Source organism: Borostomias antarcticus, assembly GCF_949987555.1.
Source record: "Borostomias antarcticus genome assembly, contig: scaffold_62, whole genome shotgun sequence".
In the NCBI taxonomy this organism is placed as follows: Eukaryota; Metazoa; Chordata; class Actinopteri; order Stomiiformes; family Stomiidae; genus Borostomias; species Borostomias antarcticus.
The window spans coordinates 650,001-667,550 of NW_028176112.1; the positions used below are offsets into that span (position 1 = coordinate 650,001).

The 17,550-nt window shown below is 48.4% G+C and overlaps 3 protein-coding genes across 4 annotated transcripts in view; 2 read left to right on the forward strand and 1 right to left on the reverse strand.

The window, feature by feature from the left end:
• LOC311328811 (neutral ceramidase-like) overlaps nucleotides 1-2,769 on the forward strand; it is a gene marked incomplete at its 5' end in the record, with an annotated part of 14,333 nt that extends 11,564 nt beyond the window's left edge. The window contains one exon of the mRNA XM_084462720.1: nucleotides 910-2,769. Coding sequence (XP_084318846.1) covers nucleotides 910-1,105 — 196 coding nt within the window. The 3' untranslated portion in view covers nucleotides 1,106-2,769. The remainder of the gene's footprint in view (nucleotides 1-909) is intronic.
• LOC311328821 (cadherin-1-like) overlaps nucleotides 1-17,550 on the forward strand; it is a gene marked incomplete at both ends in the record, with an annotated part of 39,494 nt that overhangs the window by 20,084 nt on the left and 1,860 nt on the right. Inside the window, 10 exons of the mRNA XM_084462728.1 lie at nucleotides 10,527-10,765; nucleotides 11,233-11,373; nucleotides 11,542-11,697; nucleotides 12,661-12,805; nucleotides 12,895-13,067; nucleotides 13,251-13,379; nucleotides 13,601-13,786; nucleotides 15,485-15,729; nucleotides 16,598-16,740; nucleotides 17,270-17,494. Coding sequence (XP_084318854.1) covers nucleotides 10,527-10,765; nucleotides 11,233-11,373; nucleotides 11,542-11,697; nucleotides 12,661-12,805; nucleotides 12,895-13,067; nucleotides 13,251-13,379; nucleotides 13,601-13,786; nucleotides 15,485-15,729; nucleotides 16,598-16,740; nucleotides 17,270-17,494 — 1,782 coding nt within the window. The remainder of the gene's footprint in view (nucleotides 1-10,526; nucleotides 10,766-11,232; nucleotides 11,374-11,541; nucleotides 11,698-12,660; nucleotides 12,806-12,894; nucleotides 13,068-13,250; nucleotides 13,380-13,600; nucleotides 13,787-15,484; nucleotides 15,730-16,597; nucleotides 16,741-17,269; nucleotides 17,495-17,550) is intronic.
• On the reverse strand, nucleotides 1,708-9,308 carry LOC311328788 (APOBEC1 complementation factor-like). Of its 2 annotated transcripts, none has more exons than XM_084462699.1 (11): nucleotides 8,748-9,308; nucleotides 8,109-8,243; nucleotides 7,713-7,843; nucleotides 6,766-7,004; nucleotides 6,346-6,510; nucleotides 5,891-5,988; nucleotides 5,493-5,775; nucleotides 4,437-4,654; nucleotides 3,918-4,054; nucleotides 3,541-3,677; nucleotides 1,708-3,423 (listed from the first exon to the last, which is right to left on the reverse strand). In XM_084462699.1, exons 1-11 carry the CDS (start codon nucleotides 8,844-8,846, stop codon nucleotides 3,272-3,274), a joined length of 1,794 nt encoding a protein of 597 aa, XP_084318825.1. In that variant the 5' UTR covers nucleotides 8,847-9,308; the 3' UTR covers nucleotides 1,708-3,271. The 2 variants fall into 2 exon arrangements, with proteins under 2 accessions (XP_084318825.1, XP_084318826.1); XM_084462700.1 differs by having other exon boundaries at nucleotides 4,437-4,630; nucleotides 8,748-9,307.

A 17,550-nucleotide genomic window follows, 5' to 3' on the forward strand; every position in this document is an offset into this window, starting at 1 on the left:
GACCAGGGGGCTGATAACTGCATCGCTGAGTCAGCCTCTTACACACGGATGACTCCACACAGCCAATCACACGCCATGACTCCACACAGCCAATCACACGCCATGACTCCACACAGCCAATCACACGGCATCGCTATCAGGGCGTTTCAAATAGATACCATTGTAAAGAAGTAAGATATTGTATTGTATATTTTTCTATACACGCGTATATCAAATAAAGCTTTAATGAGATTTCCATGGGTAGAAGTGCTTGTCTTTGCTGCTAGTTGTGTTTGCTTAATTTACACGTTGAGGTACGGTAGGTTAGGGGTGGTTGGTTGGTGTCCAGTCAAGCTTTTAATATTATGAGATCAGCGCTAGCCTGTTAGTGTTTGAGTCCTGGCCAGAAACAAGCTTTGACCCCTCTGCCCTGAAGCTTGAGTTGATCTGAGCACATTGGATTGGCATAAGCAAGATGTGAAAAACATGCCTACCATGTTACCTAGACTTATCCAGCTGTGTGTAATCTGGCGCAGTCGTCGGGGTGTCCAGCTGTGTCCTGACACGACAGCCCTGAGCTGGGGAGACGGAGAGACAAGGTCACTGTCCCTTTGATCTGATCTGTCAACAACTATGTGAATGCGTCAGAGGAGGAGGTGTGTGTGTGTGTGTGTGTGTGTGTGGGGGGGGGGGGGGGGGGGGTCTTGCCAGAGACTCACAATATCTGTTTTCTCCTCTCCTCTCTCCTATCCCTCCCTCCTCTGCTCTAATCTCTCCTCTCCTCTCTTCTTGTGCCCTGTCCTCTCCTCTCCTCTCCTGTCCTCTCCTCTCCCCCTCCTCCCCTGTCCCCTCCCCCCCCCCTCCTCTCCTCTCCCCCTCTTCTCCTCTCCCCCCCCCTCCTCTCCTCTCCTCCCCCCTCCTCTCCTGAAGGTTTCGCTGGCTGAAGGCGTTCAGACAGAGCAACGCCACGGTGGAGTGGCACATCCCTCTCTCTGCTCCGACCGGCTCTTACCGGATCCGCCATTTTGGACACTACAAAGAGATGAAGGGCCTGAAGCCGGTCATCAGCGCTTACCAGGGGACCTCCGAGGTGTTCAGGGTCTCCCGGAGACCCGTGTGGTTCTGACCAGGGGACCTCCGAGGTGTTCAGGGTCTCCCGGAGACCCGTGTGGTTCTGACCAGGGGACCTCCGAGGTGTTCAGGGTCTCCCGGAGACCCGTGTGGTTCTGACCCCAGACCTGCCAGCGACTCTCAGGTATCTCTGAAATCACCATGAGAACTCATTATGACTGATCTCAGACCAGTACATTACAGTCATTTAGCAGACACTTTATCCGGAGTGACTAACAATAATTGTGTTTAACGTAAAGCCAATGATCTACTACTCGCCAGAACTCACAAGTGTATCTTCTTTCTACAAGCACAATCTAGTGCTGAAGGCAAAGTGCAAGAATATCTATCTAAAATACACTAGGTATTTAGTCATTCACTGGTCTTCCTTGTGTGTAATCTATGCATGTCTTTGTTTTCATATTGTAAGCTGTGTGTATTCTATGCATGTTGAGTCTTAGTTTATTTCTGTTTTTTTCTGACACAATAGGCTATGTGACAACGTACTGTACCAGCACTTTACTGACACTTTACCTAGAAATGGTCTGTATGTTGAAATTGAAAAAAGTTGAGTAAAGTTCTTTTTGACAATAAAGATCTAATGAACGCAAGGCAGTCTCAAAATGCATCTGGTTTATTTACTGATAGTGATATCAATTATCACACATGATACCTCCCAATCACCCAAAGCAGTTACCACCACATTAAGTCGTTTCCAAATAACTCCACATTGTAGATTTTTCTTTTATTCCATCCCTTTACGATTTGGTTCACAGGTTTTCAGATCAATTATTGAAGTACAGAGAATCTGAAATATCCAAAAACAATAGAGCTCCATACAAACAGTGTTGGATTTCTGGTATAAAAAATAAGTTCTAAGTGCTACACACACTTTTAATACTGTCACTGCTTAGGCATTTCCATATCGTAGAGTCACCAGGGCGCTGACGAGCGTCTCACAGCCCGACTGCTGATCCAGAATCTAGAATGTTCCTGAAGGTAAAGCCAGAGTGACTCTGGTCTGTTGCCATGGTGATTCTCAGCAGCTGACATCCCAGAGCCTACAGGTTTTCTATGCCGTACATTTTGAAAATAAATATTGAATGTCTGAAACAGATGCGTTTGCACTCAGGTGTCCCAAGGGAGGCGGGGGAAAGACCTTTGGAGGTCAAAAGGCAGGTCAGCTTCACAGCTTGTTGGCGATGGTCATTTTTTAAACACATGAAAACATGACAGAGAGAGAGGGAGACTAAGACTAGTCTGAACGTGTAAATACTGACATGAAAAATCCCTCAACTACACAAACTATATTTCCTATTCAACATATTTCCTGTTTACTATTCAAACACATTAACACTGTCAAGTGTATTCAGTCCACCAACGCCCATGTGTGCAGAGTACAACAGCAGTTAGTCCATATCTAGAGGCACATATAGGTAGAATATATAAAGGTCACCTTGAAATCAAAGGCAGAAGTGGCATACCTGAAGTTCACGCTTATTGCATTTAGGAAATATAAGCTAAAGGCAATGTGTGTAGATATATGTAAAATGTTTTGACTGATAAAATAATAGATATTGCATTGTCTATTTCACTCTTTGAATAGGAAGTTAGCTTCTCGTGAGTTTGGAGGTTCCAGATGTTCAGGCAGGTGTATCAGAGTTCACGACCTCTCGTCTCCCTTCCAACCACAAAAACACCACAGGTGATAAAGAGACAGGTTTTAGAAAAAATAAAATAAAACATGGTCACTAGGTTACTGAGTCAAGTAAACATCAGGCTCCTTTTCCCTGGAAAAATGTTACAAAAAATAGAAAATAAGTAAAGACCAATCAAAATGATCTCAATGTGATTGGTTACTACTCTACAACAACGACATGTGACCGTCTAAATAGATACAATCAGATCTAGTCTACATGGTTTAACTCAGTCAGATGAACTCAAAGAGGGGATGGAATTCTGGGTTCTAGGTCCTGGGTTCTAGGTCCTGGGTTCTAGATCCTGGGTTCTAGGTCCTGGGTTCTAGGTCCTGGGTTCTAGGTCCTGGGTTCTAGATCCTGGGTTCTAGGTCCTGGGTTCTAGATCCTGGGTTCTAGGTCCTGGGTTCTAGGTCCTGGGTTCTAGATCCTGGGTTCTAGGTCCTGGGTTCTGGGTCCTGGGTTCTGGGTTTGAGAACGTCCTCTTAGAACACCCCGTAGCCGTCTCCGCGGGTTGCCACGGTGAAGGCGGGGTAGCCTTCGTAGGTGGCGTAGGCGGTCAGGTCCTGACCCAGGGACACGGCCTGCTTGAGCTGGGAGGCCGACACTGAGACTGCCGGACTGGCCAGGGCGTAGCCTGCAGGGGTTAGGGGTCAGGGGTCAGGGTGCAGGCTACAGATGAAGGAGGTTTGAGAGCCCAGCCTGGGTAGCGGGCTGGTTGAGTGTGGTGGGCGGGGCCTCCACCTCCACTTACCTGTGAAAGCAGCAGCGGCGGCCGAGGCCTCAGCGGCGCCCTCTGTCTGCAGGCCGAGCGTCTGCAGGGCGTGCTCCGCGGCGTGCACCTTGGCCTCATCCACCGCCGCGCACAGCTTGGCAGGCGTGAACGGGTGTCTGTGGGGGCGGGGCACATTAACATTAGCTCTATTAGTCCGTCCACCAATCACAGGAGCGCATCGGCCTGTTCCCCCGGCCGTAGGCCTCTAGACCCAGAGGGCTGGTGACGAATTATACACATCAAGTTTGATAGTTTGATAATAATAGATGGCCCAACAATCTGAGTAGCAGGTGTCTGAGGTCGATTCCCCGCTGACCCCCAGCTCTGCCCGGCGAGCCCCGGCGGTCTGGACTCACACGTTGGGGTACTGGGTGGCGAGGGCTGGGATGGTGACCTTGTAAAGGAACAGCTGCCTCTGGTCCGGTCCGATAGCGGAGTGGAGCTGGTAGACCGGCTGGCCCCAGTTGTTCTTCTGGCACACGTCCTCCGGGATCTGGAACACAGTGACCTTTGCCCTTTACACACAGCCGCCATCTCTCCTCCGAACGAGGCCAGTGATCTCACGATGAATGTCATGTCACTCACCCCGGTGGAGAATAACAACACTGACCCAGTTAACAAGGACGGGTCTCCAGGCTACCATGTCAATGAGAGTGTGTCACTGCCAGAGAGTGTGTGTCGGTGGTGTGTGTGTCTGTGGTGTGTGTGTGTGAGAGAGGGAGAGAGAGAGAGAGAGAGGGAGAGAGAGAGAGAGAGAGAGAGAGAGAGAGAGCCTGTGTGTGTGTCTGTGAGAGAGAGTGCGTATGAGTGTGTGTGTGTGTGTGTGTGTGTGCATGTGTGTGTGTGTGTGTGTGTGTGTGTGTGTGCAGGCCTACCTGTGGCGCATGCTTGATCCCCGGTGGTTTGAGGGTCACGGTGCTCATGGGCGTGAGCTCCATGCCGGACAGCAGGTCAAACAGCTTGTCCTCCGGCCGCTTGTCGGCCTTCAGCTGGTAGGTGGTGACGGCGTGGCCCACCCCCGCGTAGGCCAGGTAGCCCCGCCCCCCCAGCCCGCGCACGCCGGCCGCCCCTACAGGCACACTCATGTAAATGTCTAGGAACGCAAGAAGGATTCAAATCGATCAAATCACCAGGAATCAGCAGGGAGGAATAATCAACCAATCAAGACTGGAGCAGAGCGGTCATGTGACCATCCAGGCCGGCACCGTACAGAAGGGAAATTGATCTATTTTTCTGATTGATCTGATTGATCATCAGAAACTGTTGATGTCTTCAGATGGTGATCTTCTTAATTGTTAACCAATTGCTCTCATCTGTGGTTTTAATTGTGATTTTGTTTGTCGGGCAATCTGATCAGGTCATTGGGGAGGGATGTTTGTCACCGAATTGCATAGTGATTGATAGTATTGAGTATTGATAGTATTGAGTATTGATAGTATTGAGTATTGATAGTATTGAGTATTGATAGTATTGAGTATATGCAGGCATGGAGGGCAGCTTTCTCACTCTACTGCGCAGAATGCATATCACAGTACTACGGCACAGTTACCATACAGAGCAATGAACGGGAATTCATACACAATGATAAATAAAGGCTTAGCATTAGGGTCATATTCATAATATGTCAAATATAGACATTAAAAGAACATAAATCAAAAGGTTGTGCCCCGTGTTCTAATTCAGATGAAACAGGTGACGCCTCAATCAGGACTGACTGAATGAGACTGACACAGCCTCACTGATTGAGCTTTATACGGGATTATATTATGATCTTAATGATGTTATGGAGGTAATTAGACAGATGGATGCCTTGAAAAGAAAAGGGGAAATAAACAGGAAGTCTAGTCATGGTGAGAAAGGAGGAAGCAAGCAGGAAGTATGTCAGAAATCATGGTCAGAAAGCAGGAAGTAAACAGGAAGTCTCTTCCCACCTCTGAAAGAGGGCGTTCTCACCAGGCCCCAGCCGCCCACCTGCCCCTTGGCGCTGGGGAAGCGTATCTGGTTAGGTATGGCGGCGTAGGCCTGGGGGGCGTAGAAAACGGGCGCGCCCAGGTAGGCGGCGGTGGGGTCGTAGACCTGCCCCAGGGTGTAGGCGTACTCGGACCCCTGGAGCAAGGGGCCGCCCCGCCCCCCTGTGCCCCGGGTGTAACGCACGTAGCTGTCCTTGTCCACGGGCTTGGCCAGGGTCACCTCGATGGGGGAGCCGTCCACCAGCTGTGGGCGAGGGGGGGGGGAGGAGAGAGGGGAGAGAGAGATTTGATATCTTAATGAGATTGTGATGATAACAGAATGGTCCCGGGCAGCTGAGAGCTGGTCCAGACTGCGCTACCTTGCTGTTGAGGGCAGTCATGGCGTTGATGGCGTCGTCCCTCTGGGTGAAATGGACGAAGGCGTAGTCTCTGATCTTCTTCACTCTCTCCACCGCCCCTGCTCGTCAGGCCATAAACACACACACACACACACACACACACACACACACACACACACAAACACACACATAAACACACAAACACACACACACACACACACACACATAAACACACAAACACACACACGGTATCATCACTATGCAAACATTCCGATAAGAGTTTGGCCGTGTTATAACACATATATAACTATGTAAAACCACGCCCAGGCATGATCATATCATCTCCCTGTCCCCCCCCCCCAGGCCCTGGCCCTGACCCTGACCCTGACCCTGGCCCTGACCCTGACCCTGGCCCTGACCCTGGCCCTGACCCTGGCCCTGGCCCTGGTCCTAGCCCCGCCCCTCAGCGCTCCTACCGGGCTTGACGCTGTTGAACTCCTTCTCTATGGTCTCCTCTGTGGTGGCCAGCATCAGGTTCCTCACGTACAGGATCTTCACCGTCGCCATGGTGTCCTCGTCCACCTCCACCTCGGGCTCCGCCCAGTCCACGGCGATGGCGTGACCCCACAGCTGGATCCTGCCTGGGGGGGGCAGGAAGTAACAACCAGGTTGCTTACCACAGCTTCCTCATGTACCACGACGTTTTTTCTTGTTTTGTCCAGAATAAAACCCACATACACACCACATCATACTGAGGTGAATTAGTGTCCTACACCTCAGTTTACTCACTTTGATCATGCAAGTGTTATAATAATAAGAATAATATAATTCCTATTAATCTCAGCCTTTTCCTTCAGTGGCTGCTGTCTCAGTAGGGCTCTCTGATTGGCCAGTACCTGGCAGGAGTTTCCTTCGGGCCATGGCGGCGGCCCGGTGACTTTCGTACTCCACGAAGGCGAAGCCGCGGTTCTTGGTCTTGTCGGCGGCGCTGGGGTACACGATGACCTCCACGACCCCGTCCGTCACCTTCCTCATCTCCGTCAGGATCTCCTCCCTCTTCTTGGTCTTGGGGATGCCGCCCACGAACAGGCGGCAGTTGTCCACGCTGGCGCACACGCCCAACAGGCGCCCGTTCCTGCGTCACAGAGAGGTGGGGGTGGAGAACGTGTTAGCTGCTAATGCTACAGAGAGGTGGAGAACGTGTTAGCTGCTAATGCTACAGAGAGGTGGAGAACATGTTAGCTGCTAATGCTACAGTAGTCTCTCTCCAGACTCACATATCACGTTGAATTGCTGCGCTCCACATACTACAATACATTATAGAGTCTGAGCCACTTCGCCGCCCAAGCTGGTGTTCTGAGGGCGTATCGACGGGTCAGAATTGAAAGAGTGACAGGTCGTAGCAGCAAATGAGAGATGCTAGCCCAGGTTAGATGGGCGTGGCATATCTATGGGTGGGAACGCCTGATCGCGAAAGTCTTTACTGATTGGTGTCACAGGGATTCCTGCGAAACCAATGAACTGCCAGGATTTGAGCACCAGATTTGTGCCTGAAGTGTCCCAGACCCATAGACCAGCATGTAGTAACGTAGTTAGCGTAGATTACGTAGTGGATCAGCGGGAGAACTCTCATGGGTCTGGCGTTGACACTACTGTTACAGTAGTTACCGTAATTCACATTCAGTCAGGTAGAGGGGGACAATGATTTTGTCCTGTAGTGAGTTTTTATCATAGTACTCATTAATCCTTCTGGTTCATTTGCTTTTGTTCCTTATTCATGTCCTCTGTCAGAGCTGTTGGATCACCTGATCTTATTCATGTCCTGTCAGAGCTGGTGGATCACCTGATCTCGTAGTTGTTGAGCTGCTTCATGGCGGTCTTGGCCTCCTGCTTGGTGGTGAAGGTGACGAAGGCGTATCCTCTGTTGTTGCCGTTGAAGTCCATCATCATCCTCACCTCGTAGATCTTCCCAAACTGAGGAGAGAGACGAAGGACAGAGGAGGGAGATATAAGTACTGTGCAGCGCGGGTCTTTCTCGCGTGGAAACAGAACACACACTCTAATATAAAGGTTCCAAGTGGGTTCTTCAGTTGTCCCTGTAAAGGAACATTCTGAAAAACTATTTTTGGACCCTGGTAAAACCTTTATTTGGTGGAATGGTTTCCTTTAGCTAATGCCTAGACTTCAGCTCAACCAGCTAACACAGTCCTGAGGTGTGCAGGTGACCAGAAGGTCTCACCTTCTCACAGAGAGGAACCAGCTCGTCCTCAAACAGGTCCCTGGGCAGCTTCCCCACGAAGATCTCACTGCCCCTCTCTGGGGGGGGGCCGTCCCAGCCTGGTGGGGGCCCGCCATACCTCCTCTGGCCATTCTCCTGGACACACACACACACACACACACACACACACACACACACACACGTGTATAATCATGAGCGACCAGCTGCTACAAACTACTGTAATCTCCATTGTCCCTTGCTCAGACATCCGGTTGGCAGAGGCACAGACAGACAGACACACACACACATATACACACACACACACACACACACACACACACACACACACACACACATCCAGTTTCCAGAGACAGGTCCAGCCCTTTGTGTGTCCCACCACATGGTGGCGCCCTCCTCCCATCACTTTCAAATATTTTTCTTCACATTGCTTTGGTTCGTGATGGATGTCAGTAGGCTCAATTCAGAATATCAGACCATCACCACCATCAGGGTATAGAAAACATTTAGTTTAATGGCTGATTCGCGGGAACCATTAAACAAAGTATGTTCTATAAGCCGGTGTGCGCTGGCTGTCTTATATTAGGTTTTAGAAGAGTATCTCCTCCAGGTTAGGGTTAGGGTTAGGGTTAGGGCTCCTACCTGCAGCAGCTGGAATCCGGTGCGCGTGATGAGCGTGCGCAGCGCCGCCTCCTTCTGCATGACCGTCAGACCGTCCCCAGATTTATGATTGGATTCCATTGAGAGTGATTGTCAGCAGCAGGTAAATCAGGAGAATTAGGGGCGCTCACTGAAATTAGACCACAACACAGACTGAGATTACATCAGATTACAGTGACGGCAACACACGGGCTCATGTACGTGACAAACACGTTCTGTTACATACAAACAATTAGACACACACACACACACACACAGACACAGACACACACACACACACACACACACACACACACACACACACACACATCATATTATCTATCTGGACCAGTACTGGGTAGGAACTATCATGCCAAGTTTTTACTTCATACTATCGGCCTGCTTCTTTAGCCCTTAGATGCTATCTGTTACACATTCATGTCTTTCTAGTTCATTCCTCAGGTACTGCATTGCAGCAAGGCTGTCTGGTGAGAAGGCATTCCTGAATGTAGTCAAACAGACGCTCCAGCAGTCTCTCCTCATAGTCCCATTCTTACAGGCCCTAGAGAGACCTACACTGGTATTGCGATATGCGGAGCGCGCCCACTAAACGCCGTCCGAGTAGCTCCACTCCTGGGTCCAGTTCCTTCCTATAGGGGGAGGCTGCTAAATCTGCTCAAAGACGCCACCTGGCGGTGGTGCATCACTAAAATGAAATAATACCCGTCTGAAATCCCACGATACTGCGATGGTGAACCGCGGGATGGATCATTTCTAACTACTCCCAACTGTAACGCATCCCGTCGTCTTTCCCCAAAGGCAGCTGGGAGTAGACAGTAGGCAGCGTGCATGGGAGGCGCCACAGGGACCAACCAAGTGCTCCTGTCTGTCTTTGTCACGGATGGACAGCGTCAGCAATCTATTCTTCTGCATGTTTTTCGATTTGGCCAATTTGTGAGGAAACCCTTGCGAACATAGGGAAAACATGCAAACTCAGCACAGAAAGGCCCAGGACCTTCTTACTGTGGGGCGACTGTAGTAGTAGCCTACTGCGCCACACGTGAGCAATTTTGGGGTCCAGTGTCTTGCTCAAGGACACGCGCCACCGCCTGGCTGGGATCGAAACGAGATCGAACTAGGATCGAACCGGGGTCCTGTATAGGAGTATCAATATTTCAGACTGACCACCAGAGGGGAGCAACGACTACCTCTACCCATTGCATGATTTCATATTGGGAAAAGTCGATGCACTTAATTGACAAACACTTTCAGCAGATTGTACACTCATACGGTCCAGCTTGATTCCAGGTTTAAAACTATTTAATGAAGGATTTTCTGAAACATCAGTGGAATGAATGTAGGCAAAATTCACTTCCTGATAAGCTATATATTGCTGCTACTCTCTTCTATTCCGATAGTGATATATTATTGCACTGGTAGCCTACTCCATGTATCGTTTTTAATTTTCTTCTGAGCCTTTCCACGTGCACATTGTAAATGAGACCTCTCTTAATGTCTCAATGGGCTCCCCTGGCCGAATAAAGGTAAAATAAAAAAACGATAACGGAAAAACGTTTCACTGCTCTTTGTACTTACTATACTGTAATGTAGCATGCGACCAATAAACTTGACTTGTTTATCTCCGATTTATTTGTACTGGATGTATATACGTACATATTTGTAATCTATTCTCTACTATACTGTACACATGCTGTACATCTATCTATCTGTCTGTCTGTCTGTCTGTCTGTCTGTCTGTCTGCCTGTCTGTCTGTGTTCCAGTGGGATTTGATGACTGCTCGGGCCGGACCAGGTTCCTGTTTGACACGGATGACACACGCTTCAGGGTGGAGCCAGACGGCACCCTGAAGCTGAAGAGGGCGGTGACGCTCCACTCTGGACACAAGGACTTCTCTGTCCACGCCTGGGACTCCCTGGGGAGGAAGATGACTGTCCTTGTGAGGGTGCAGGTGCATAACAGCCTCCATGGGTCACCAGCCCAGGGTCACCAGCCCAATGAGGTGGATTCTGTCACTCACACAGGTGGGACAAGCCTCATTCTCTCTCACACACTCTTTCACTCACTCACTCATCCACTCACACACACACTCACGCACGCACACACGCACGCGCACACAGGTACACACACACACACACACAATTTTAGATATTTCCTTGGTACGGCATAACTACAGGCCAAACACCACCCCCTGATGGATGTGTGAGAAATGACAGTTCTCCTGGTGAATTGTAAATGGAGTGTTTTGTTTTTGCAGTCAAGTGAGACATTTCTGATTGTTGGTGTTGTCATGTATAGTATGTGTTCATGTATAATGTGTTTTCTTCCCTGGTGCCTCTGAGAGAAAGAGAACATCAGGTTCTCTGTCTGATGTTGCTGGTTGTTCTCCCAGGCTGTCTGATGTAGGCTAGCTGTTTTCTCTCAGCTGATGTAGCTGCTAGATGATGTCATACCTGTCTGTCTCCCCAGTCTCCAGAGAGTCCAGCAGTGCCTGTGCTGCTCTTCCCCAAGGCCTCTGCAGGCCTGAAGAGGAGGAAAAGGGTCTTGTGCTTCTTTACCATCAATTTCCTTGAGAACAGTAGAGGACCCTTCCCCAAGCATATGGCGCAGGTAAGATGGAGCAGACTCAGGTATTATACAGGACACTGAATATTCTCCAAATGAAATCCGACTCGGGAAGTTCGGCCCTGCATTCTCATACGTGTAGGCCATTCTGTGACTGAAGTGTATGTGTGTGCGTGTGTGTGCGCGCGTGTGCGTGCACGTGCATGTGTGCAGACTCGATCAAGCAACGATATGGAAGTGACGGTCCACTACAGCATCGTAGGCCCAGGAGCAGACCAGCCTCCTGAGGGACTGTTCATAATTGATAGGAACTCTGGCGTGCTGTACGTGACGCAGCCCCTGGACAGAGAGAAGCAGGACAAGTACAAGGTAGGAAACCTGGGGAGGAGACATCTTACTGGTTCACTTCATAGATATGGCATGTCCTGTTAGGGTCACAATTCGATTACAAGACGATTTTGATTAGATTATGATAGAATTTTGAATTTAAATATTCAATTTCTACAATTTGACTGCAGTAACCTATTAAATACATCCCAAGCACAAAATTGTAAAAACAGGACAAAATCCTAAAAAAGAATTATGAAAGAAAATTTTTTTGTGAATTTGTGAATCGATCGGTAATCATAGAGCATAGAATCACGGTTTTTACATGAATAGATTTTTCCCACCGCCATGTCCTTTGCTTCTCAAAAGAACTTAAAAGACAACCACTAATTACCTCTACCCTCGGGGGTTATGTTTTCAGTGCTGTGGATCCGTCTGTCTGTTACGCAAAAACTACCACCGATTTTCATGAAACTTGAGAGCTGGAGAGCACCCCTTCAGCTGACCCCAGCTGTCTCAAACCTGCTCATAAATTACACTGGTGATGCACCACCACCAGTATCATTTTTGACGTCAGTACCCTAATGTCACTGTACATGCTGACGATGTACCTCATGGGACGGAGCACTGCGATCTCTGTGCCCTTCTAGTTTAAAACTGGAACGCAAAAATGTTAAACTTGAATTAACCTTGCAAATGGCAAATGGAATGCACTTATATAGCGCTTTTATCCAAAGCGCTTTACAGTAGCCTCTCATTCACCCATTCACACACATATTCACATACCAATGTCAGAAGCTGCCATGTAAGGTGCTAGCCTGCTCATTGGGAGTAATTTGGGGTTCAGGGTCTTGCCCAAGGACACTTCCACATATGGACAGGAGGAGGCGGGATTCGAACCTATGACCCACCCTACCACAGCCACAGCCGCCCTGAAAATGAATTTGTAGTTTAGCTGTGTGTGTTTGTGTGTGTGTGTGTGTGTGTGTGTGTGTGCGTTTGCAGGTAACAGCCCATGCTGTGGCTGAGGGGGAGGGCATCTCTGAGGAACCCATGGACATCATCATCAACGTCATTGACATGAACGACAACAAACCGGTCTTTACAATGGACCCATTCCTAGGGACCGTTCCAGAGGCGTCTCCTATAGGTGAACACACACCATCTGTGTACAGTAGCTGAAGGTAGATTGCCAGGCTAGGAGACAAATGTAAATATAATCCCCCCCCCACCCTACAGGTTTTGAGATTATTAAGGTGGTTGCCATGGATGCAGACGAGCCGGGCAGTGCCAACTCAGACGTCCGCTATGAAATCGTGAGCCAGGAGCCCAAACTGCCCAGCCCCAACATGTTCACCATCAACCCTGTGAGCGGAGGCATCAGAGTCAACGCTGCCAACCTGGATAGAGAGGTGGGTGCTGGTCTGGACACTGAGCTAACGACACAAGAACAACCACAGTTACAGAAACATGGGTTAAGCCCAGAACCAGAACACAGGTGCTCAAGAGGGCCCAGAACCTGGAACTGTCCTCCCTGTAGCTTCTCCATGTATCACTGTGACCTTCTCTGACACCACACCTCTTCTGTCTTCCAGAACTTTCCCAAGTACACGCTGGAGATCCAGGCGGCCGATATGGAGGGAACAGGGCTGACGACCCGAGGGAAGGTCATCATCACGGTCAGCGATAGCAACGACAAAGCACCGGAGTTCGTGCAGAAGTCTGTAAGTGTACCGGAGAGATTGAGCTGTGGGCTTGGGTGACCAGAGAGGGATGATATTGGTCAACAAACTTGGATGTTGAAGTTTTACTGTCCAGTTAAATGGTTCCTATATAAACCCCCTCTTCTCCCTCCCCTCCTCTCTTCTTTCTCCTTCTCTCCTCTCCTCTATCCTTTCTCCCTCTCCTCTTCCCCCTGCTCCTCTCCCCTCTCTCCTCCCCCCAGTACACTGCGACGGTGCCAGAGAACCAGGTGGATGCTCTGGTGGCGAAAATGCAGGTAACTGACGGTGACGAGCCCCACTCCTCTGCATGGGCGGCGGTGTTCAGCATCGTGGAGGGAGACCCTGACGGACTATTCAGCGTCACCACCGGAGCCAACAAGCAGGAGGGGATCATCACCACAGCCAAGGTAGCCTACACTTGATTCAGCTCGCACACTCTCTACACTCCACTCCACACAGCTCACAAAAAAGTAATTCTCTAGCATTGGCTAACTAGCTTATCACTTAATATTAATCAGCTAAGATGGGTATGTAACGACAGTTTCTCCCAGCAAGAAGGCAACTGCTAGGCTACTATACTGATGTAGCTAGCATGTACCCAATTCAAGAAGCTGCATTTCTGAGCACAATCATACACTGAATAGCCAAAATGACAGGCACATTATTTTAGGAAAGGTGACTTAGACCTACAGTAGCTAGCAGATGGTCTAGCATTACGCTAGGGTAGTTGGCTAACGTTAGCTAACTTGCGCTACCACTGCAGAATGGAAGTTGGATGGAGTAAAATACATAGATATATGTATACATGGATATAATCATTGGAAGAAAAAATAAAAAAAATAATTACAAGATCTGTAAGTAGTTAATCGCAAATTGATCGCGCATCCATTTGTTGCTGGCAAAAGCTCCCAAATGAAGATATTTCAATCCAATTACATTATTGTGGCTTTGTGATTGTGCAGAGCAATGCCCTGCGCCAGTGGGCTACTTCCATTCTTGTCGTCATTTCCGTGTCATACAGCTGGTGGATTATTGTAACTACGGTGCCTCTTGAAGGTGGCTTGTAAGCTGCATCAGATGAAGCAATTTGAAACGCCTCCATTAAGCCCTTGTCTTCTACAGTTGAAATTGGTCTCCAGTCCACCGCAATCCACTTTGCGATGGAGTTTGTAAATTTTTCAATTTTTCAAGGTAGACTTGTTCATTCTGAGCCTGTTCTCAGTGAGCTCTTATTAACTGTCCGATCTGAGAGTTTTTTTTTTTAAGTAAACTTTCCGTTTAGAGGGCAAAGCAAAGTCTGATTATCCGCCTCCAAGTTTATTTCAAGGCAACGATTTTTAGGTGTGACATACGCCGTAGCGTACGGAGTCATTCAGGTCCAAATTAAGTTTGTCGCTTCAATGTTAAATCAGGCAATCATGCGGCAACTGTGCCACGAAATGTGGATGAAATCGATGAATGCGATAAATATGACTTAATTTTTATGAACGCATTAATGTTTCCTTAATTAATCTAATTAACGCATGAAATTGACAGCCCTAATCTAAACGCTAAATACCATTAAACTTGTCAACCACAGCGGCAATGTAAAGCCAGATGATTATTCTGTTCAAATACCTATTCACTTTGCCGTTGTGGTTTCAAGTCTGAGCGGATCTGGATCCCCTTGTCCGAAAACTGGCCCACCAATAAACCCATGATGCGAATGCGATGCGGCAAGAACTTCTTCTGGAATAGACTGCGTTTCCCCTAGGATTCTTTTCAAGGGGGGCGGAGGGCCCCCGAAACGACTAGTGTTGTCTCGGGGTGGGCATGTCACGGATACATGGTGTCAAGTGTCGTTTTAGACGCGCACAGTAAGGCGTTTATCGGTGCATTTTTCTACACTGAGCTGAAATGGAACGAGTAAAGACTGGCGAGATAGACAGGAAACCAAGCACTGAACAGTGGATAGAAACCAGGCTCTCCCCCGAACTCACACACTCTCTACTGTACACACTCCTCACCACACACAAACTACAGTACATTCACACAAACTACAGTACATACACAACTCTCACACATCAGCCTGGTTTGTTTGAACAGATTTTTGTCTCTTCTTACAGGCATTGGACTTCGAGAAAAACCCTAAATACACCCTGTTGGTGAATGTGGTCAACGAGGTCCCGTTCGCCACGCGGATGCCCACCTCCACAGCAACCGTGATAGTAACCGTGCAGGACGTGAACGAGGCGCCAGTCTTCAACCCTGTGGAGAGGCTGATAGTGAAGAAGGAGGACCTGGCGGTGAACACCAAACTGGTGCTTTACACAGCCACTGACCCCGACACGGCACGCAAGCAGACCATCACGTAAGACTGAAGATACACACACACACACACACCTAACACCTTAGACGGAAGACAGACATACACACATACCTAACACGCTAGACGGAAGACTGTCATACACACACACACACACACACCTAACACACTAGACAGAATATAGACATACACCCTAGACTGAAGACACACACACACACACACACACACACTTAACACCCTAGACTGAAGACAGACATACACACACACACCTAACACCCTAGACGAAAGACAAACATACATACATTGTGATTGTGTAGAATCAGGCACATTTGAAATTTAGAAGAATGTGCATCCCAACCAAGAATAAGTCGATACGTACAGTACAAACTGTCAAATGAGAAGAATGTACGACAAGTGGGACTCATTCCTTTTTTATGAATCCATGGACGCGGATTTACACTTGTTGTTCTACTTCACGTAACCCCAGGGGCGTCTGCTCTAAACAGACAATAAATAAAGGCAGTGTTAGAAGTTAGAACTAACTGATAGCAGATTAAGGGTATTCCAAGGCGGTAATGTTGCACTGTTGAGTCGCGAATCGAACTGGACGTAGGACTCATGATGACTTGGCTTTCAAACAGCTCTAACATTAGAATCATCCTGGTTCTAATAGTTCAAGAATCATCTAAGAGGATAGATAGACACATAGACGTAGGTAGGTAGGTAGGTGGGCGGGTTGGTGACAATCTTATTAATTCACGAAGAGAAATTCAATCGTCACAGCTTATAGATACCCTCGGTGTTGGTGGACAATTCCAGAATGGGATAGGTTTGATGTGGGGCTATTCCCTGTTTCTCCCCTGGTCTAACTGAGGGTTCCCCCCCCCCCACACACACACACACACTCTCCCAGGTACAAGATCCAGAATGACCCGGCTGGCTGGTTGAATGTCAAAAAGGAGACGGGCATGATCACGGTGAAGAGCCCCATGGACCGAGAGTCTCACTTTGTGACCAACGGAAAATACATCGCTCTCATCGCCGCCATTGATAACGGTAGGTCTGCTGTCTGTCCTGGGCACGAGTCCAGACACTGCTAAGCTGACGTACAGACAGACAATGCTCTAGTCTAATCTAACACCCAGAAACGCATTGGAAATGTTGCTGCACTACTCTGTGTGCACACAACTTTCAGTTTTATATATACTTACATGTTGAAGTTTTTTTAAATTTTTATCTTAAGTGAAAGGTATTTGAAACGCGCAGATAATTTATCCGTGTTTCACATGACTTTAAGTAATTCAGCCAGGTGAACACTCACGTTTGGAATTATGAGAGGAAGTTGGGTTTAAATTTGGTAATTTTTTTTTATGCGTTAGTCTCCAGATTAATCGTGAGTGTTAACGCATTAACGTTGACAGCCCTAGCTTCTGTACTACTTCAGATCTGTCCCAAATTGATCGAGTCATTACTATGGAGTCATTACTTTTCACCTGTTAATTGATTAGAAATCTTATCAAGTTTCCATTATTTTACTCTCACTCATTCATCCGTCCATTCATGAATTCATCCGTTCACCCCCCAGATGAGATTCCAGCTACAGGAACGGGCACTCTGCTGATCCAGCTGGAGGACGTGAATGACAACGCCCCCATTATCCAGGAGCGCACCATCGACGTCTGCAACAAGGAGCCAACGCCCCAGCATCTGACCGTCACAGACAAGGATGGGCCGGGCTTCACCACTCCCTACACCGTCAGCCTGGAGGGGATGTCCAAGACCAACTGGACCGCCCGCATGAATGAAAGCAGTACGTACTTGGGGAGAGGTTACACACAACACAGGCATGCGCGAGCCTGCCTACAA